Source organism: Melanaphis sacchari, unplaced genomic scaffold (assembly GCF_002803265.2).
Source record: "Melanaphis sacchari strain LSU unplaced genomic scaffold, SCAv2.0 Contig1045_pilon_pilon, whole genome shotgun sequence".
Lineage (NCBI taxonomy): Eukaryota > Metazoa > Arthropoda > Insecta > Hemiptera > Aphididae > Melanaphis > Melanaphis sacchari.
In genome coordinates, this window is record NW_020270386.1 from 1 (window position 1) to 5,764 (window position 5,764).

The 5,764-nt window shown below is 36.5% G+C and overlaps 2 protein-coding genes across 2 annotated transcripts; one reads left to right on the top strand and one right to left on the bottom strand.

Moving 5' to 3' along the window:
• Positions 1-4,090: 4,090 nt before the first annotated feature.
• LOC112602559 (piggyBac transposable element-derived protein 4-like) lies at positions 4,091-4,591 on the bottom strand. The gene has a single exon (XM_025350704.1). It carries the CDS (start codon positions 4,589-4,591, stop codon positions 4,091-4,093), a length of 501 nt encoding a protein of 166 aa, XP_025206489.1.
• A 453-nt stretch (positions 4,592-5,044) lies between these two features.
• LOC112602555 lies at positions 5,045-5,758 on the top strand (the record flags this gene model as incomplete). The annotated part of the gene is made up of 1 exon (XM_025350690.1): positions 5,045-5,758. A coding segment is annotated over exon 1 (714 nt), but the record flags the coding sequence as incomplete, so codon positions are not given.
• Between the last annotated feature and the right edge of the window lie 6 nt (positions 5,759-5,764).

Below are 5,764 nucleotides of genomic sequence, written 5' to 3' on the forward strand. Positions count from 1 at the left end.
AAAAAAGTTTATTAAACATAGTCATTTATGGACGTCATATTTTTTTAATGAAAAACAAATAATATATTTTTTTAAGTACACAATATTTTTTTGTTTATTTGATGTTGTTCTATCTAATGAATTAAATTATTATATTATTATTTATGGTCGCTTGTATATTTTATGTTATTTGACTGTAAATACTGCTAACTGCTTATAAATCTGTATTAAAAGGTACATATTACATATTTATTATTTTTTTTACATATAGCTTAATTTTATATTTCTGTTTGACTTTCTAATAATAATCAGACAAAATTAATTATATTTATTACCTCATAATTCGGTTTGTGACGTTGAAATACTGGAAAATCTAGCCATCATTAATTATTATAGCATTATACACGTACACGGGACTCAATTGATTAAAGATATACAAAGCATTGAATGCAGCTCTGGTCTGATCACTCTGACAAAGACCTATATTGGCACCAGGAAGGCCTACCTTGCGATTGGAGAATTGACAATCACTACGAACCCGACTATGGGTTGCCCAGAGAGTTCAAAATTTGGACTAGACATCTGGAAATTCGCGGTCAATCCTTTCTTGTCAGGCGATCTTTCTGCTGGGACAGAAACCGTCGCATACGCGGACGATCTGGCGCTGCTCATCTCCGGGAAAGACTGTTCGGAACTCACGAAACGCGCTAACGCACTGCTAGAAATGGTATCAAGATGGCCCTCTGACAGAAAACTCACCTTCTCGGTGGCCAAGTGGCAGATCCTATGAATGAAGGGCCAGCTTAGTAAATCCCTTGACTTGCGTCTTGGCGGCTAAGATCAAAATGACTCTCGAGTCGAAATATCTTTGGGTTACGTATAATACGGAGAGAAAATTAAGTAACTATCTAGCGGACAAAGCTGCGTCCTCGGTAGCACTATTCAGTCGATTAAAATCCGTGGCTAAGGCAAGTTGAGGCCTTAAAGAGAAGACAACAAGGATCCTCTACAAATCATTGTCCTGCTGCGTTTGGTGTATGGGCTGAGCGTTTCATGACGCAGAACCGGCAAAGGACACAGCAAACACCGCCAAAAGACGGCCGTTACTATAACGCGCAATAACGGGCGCGTAAGTCCACATCGAAGATGGCGCTCTAGGTCATTGTCGGAAACCTTCCCCCTTAAATGTAGAACTAGTTTCGGTTGGATAATGTTGAAACAGACAAGGGCACCGTTAAGAGAGTTAAAATGTCGGCGTAAGACGATGCTGAAAAGGCGTAACAGTACCACGATACCATTATACCTCTCTAGCAAGAAAGATGAGTCGCCAATGACAAGGGTAGGTGGACGGCATTTTGGTTCCAGACGTCCGGCTCAGACTCGAGAAGGTGTGGTTCGTCTCAGACCACTTCGTCTTGCAGCTCGTGTCCGGACACTGGTCTTCAACTAGTAGCTCCACCGTTTCAACCTTCGAGGCGAGGCAGGTTTCCCCTGCGGTTTCACCGAGGAAACTGCTGTGCATGAGCTGTTACCCTAACCTAACCTAACCTCTACGGAGGCCATGTTCCTTGCGTTCAAAAACTTCTCCCGGGAGGTCCTAGAACGTAAAGACGAAGGGATATCTCTTTGGCGTGACCCAGACCCATAATTTATCATAAAACTGCGTTGAGGCGCTTGGCTAGAGGGCGACCGTAGATACGGCGCACTGCCAGACATGCGGACCGCTCTCCTTTCCACATAAGCATAAATCGTTCGAGTGAGCCTAGCCGTAACAAATACCTCCCGGAAAACTGCGGCTGTGGAGCGAAATCCTACGGGTACCTGATAGTGAAAAGCGAAGCAGTAACCGATAGCCGGACTCAAAAGAACTAAGGTGGTGATCACAGCATCGCTGAACGTCCTCCGCTCTAGGCTAGCCTAGCCGGGAGAGTGACGAGATACTCCGCGGGGCTAATTCGGAGCCCTCTCTCTATGACTTATTTATTGCCTAGACCGAGAGCTCGAACGATAAAGACAAGACCACCCTTCGAGCAAAACACGTGCGCGTATTCAGCCGACTCGAGGCTTATTACGGACGAGGCACTTAAACAGAAACGGAAATCTGTTAACATAAAAGTGAATCGCTGCGGTACACGTATACGGTGCTCCGGCGATTTGCTTGCTGAAATAACAGTTGGGAGAGCCAAAACGCCAGGTTCAAACATCGTACCACGGTACCTGGAGTAAGCCCCGTCAGGCCTGCTTGCTAATAGCATCCTGACGCTTCGGATGGCGACGGTCAAGCGACACGCGACCGCGGGTGTTCAACTTCAACGAGTACCAGTGCACGTCCGTCCGAAGCGTAACCGCCGCATTCGAGGAAGACTTCGTGGCGGTTGTGAGAGTAACACCTTTGTAGAAGGGTTTGATTCGGGCGGGAAACCGTCGGGTCCTGTCCGCGACTGCAGCTTTTTATGACGTCCAATGTGAGGTGGCGTCTCAGGCGGGTTTTCGGGGTGTCTGGCTCTCGGAAGCTCACCCTGGTTTTCACCCAGAGGAGATTACTCCGCGGTTTTATAAAAGGCCGAAGTGTCTCCAGGGTAAAATCTGGAAGAACTTATCAAACTCCGCAACACACGGAAAGATGTATGCGTATATGAAGTTGGACCCCCCAATTTATTGCAAATTATTGTAAATTAATTGAATATTATTGTAATTACAATACCCGAATTTGTAACCGCCTTCGGCCGTTGAGTCAAACAAGAGTTTCGAGGCGATAATTTCAAGTCTAAACCTGTCTGATCATTTCCGAACAAATTGAAAGTAATTGTAAATCCAATTCTCAAATTTGTAATTTATTAGATAATTTGTAAATCGATAAACAAAAATCGGGCGGCCAAGTTCACGCAATCACCGATTTTGACCGATCGAATTTGGACGAATTGCAATTAATTATAAATTATTTGTAAATAATTGTTAATTAAATTTTTGAATTTGTAAACCATCAGAAAAATTAAAAATCTAAACATAAAAGTCGAGGGGCCAAGTTCATGCAGTTCCCGATTTTGGCCGATCATGTTTAGCAATCTGAACAACTATACGTTGGCAGATTTTGTGTTATTAGATACTTAAGAATAATCGTTATTTTTTTGTTAGATAGTATGGAAGTTATAATAATTTCCAATTTAATTTTACCCTTTCATTGCTTATAGCTATTTGAGAATTTTTACCATCTACTACCTTTGAAAACCTTTTTGGGTGAATTGTATTAAAAATGTATTAGATTATTATAGACATGTTATAATAACTTGATTCGCCAAAATTGAAAAAATAATCAAAATTTTGTTAAAAAGCCCGAGCACTTTTTATGCATTGGTATTGATAAATTCATTATATAATAAACGCAATGTTTTCATCAAAAATTATAGAAATGTAGCATAATACTTAAAGTAAAAAAATAATTAAGTTGTTATAGACTATCGTAATTTTTAGGCATTCAGTAAAAATTCAAACTTTAAATGCTTGAAAATAAATTTTAAATATTTTTTAACTACCATTGTAAAAATTAAAGACCGGTTTTTACATAAAACTCGTATTTTTATTTTCAATATCATACGCATGTAGTCAATGTGTGTCCACAAATCATTACTTGATTGATTAAATATCAAAATTTTATAGTACATATTTTTGCATATTCTAACGTAAGTGCATGTTCTAAATTTTTTTGCATATATAAAAAAAAACCGTACAAATATAGGTACTCCTAACGATCCAAAAAGGAAAAAAAACAGAATATAGGTACGTTTATATAATATTAATATAAAATATTTCACGTCTCAAAGGATATTCGGACGCTAAAAATAGGTTAGGTTATTGTTATTACAATTTTATTTAACCCGTCATCAGTATCGCTATATACTGTTACATGTTTGGTATCGTGTTAGCGTTACACTAACATTATCGTTTTTTTCGGTTCTGTGAAATATTTATTGAACTTGGAATAGTGAAATAAAGATAAAAATATTTGTCTAATTATATGCTACAATAATAATTATATTGATTAATAGCAAATTTCACTCAAATTTTTGGTAGAAAAAAAAACTATTATAAAAATTTAAAAAATTATAATTCATCATTCGAATTTTTTTCTCGAAGTGCCCACTACGGTAAGATTATGATTTTTTAGTAACTCATTAGCCAATGGAATTGAATTGTACCAATTGTCCATGGTAATATTTCGACCAGTTTTTAATATCGACGCTATTAGTCGTTTTACAATACTTGACGGAGAATTGTCACATTTGAAAGGGCCATCTGGCTGAGTTCCAACGTAAACCTCCATATTAGACGTATAAAATGTACGAGAATCAACGAGTGCCTGTATTTTGATGTCGTATTTATTTGGTTTATTTGGTATATATTGTCGAAAATTGCAACGCCCTCGAAACCCTTCTAGCATCTCATCTATAGTGCAATTCTCTCCCACAGTATAATTTTCTTTACATCGCCGAACAAAATCATCAAAAACTGTACGAATAGGTGCTAGCTTGTCTATTGCTCTTCTATCATTCCTTGTTTCAATATCATCAAATCTAACAGCTTGAAGTAGTAAGGAAAAACGTTTTTCTGACATAACTGCCCGGAAATATTCAGGAGAAAATCCATCAGTTGGCCACAAATCATGTAGGTTCAAATGATTGCTACGCAAATACGTACGGCTGTATGTAAACTGCGGCAAAATTTACCTTTTTCTAAAGATCGATATGTAAACTGCGGCAAAAAAAAAATTAAGATTATACAATCTGCGGCAAAACCGATAAGATACATTATACAAACTGCTGCAATTTATTTTATATAGGTACATTCTATTATATACTATATCATAATATATACCTGTCTATGTGTACTTAATATATAGGTACCATGTACGTAATTTGTCTTGCGTACAAATTGGTAAGGTAAATCCAAATGTATTTTTAAGTTTTAACGAAACATTTCGGTAATATCGGTTCCTGTACTTTTGTTAATACTAGTTAGTACCTACTTACGTCTTACAAGTGTTAGTAGTTAATATTTATTCAACGTCATGGAGTTTACAACAATGTTTAGCCAGAATGGCAAAATATTAACAGTGTTAAACAATTTTAAATTCAAATTTAAATACGAATCAAAGACAAATGGTAATAAAACATGGGAATGCGTCAATAAAACATGCAAGGCCAAATTGGTCATCAACAAGGAAAACATTTTTGATCAAGAAAAATCTGTTTTGAATCATAGTCATGAATCAGATTCTTCAATTGAACGTCAAGCAGTAAGTAATAATATTAAACGAAAAATATCTGAAAGCAATATAAACAAAATCCCATCTAAAATAATAAGAAAAGAACTTCGCAGTTTAGAAAACGATATTCAATTACTGGTTAATGATATTTCATATATTCGTAGAAATTTATATAATAAAAAAACAAAATATCACCCACCACTTCCCAAGGATATTAATGAAGTACATACAGTTCTAATAAATATGAATATTATGACTAACAAAAATGAAAACTTTTTGCTAATTAATGATAAGGAAACAAATATAATTGTATTTACATGTCTCACAAATTTAAAATACTTATGTTCTATGGAAAAAGTTTTTATGGACGGAACATTCCAGTTCTGTACTACATTTTTTTATCAGTTTTTTGTACTGCATGGTTTTCAAAATGGTATATATATGTCTCTGGTATATGCATTGCTTCCCAATAAACGTACATCGACTTATGAACATTTATTTAAAAAGTTACGTGATGCATGT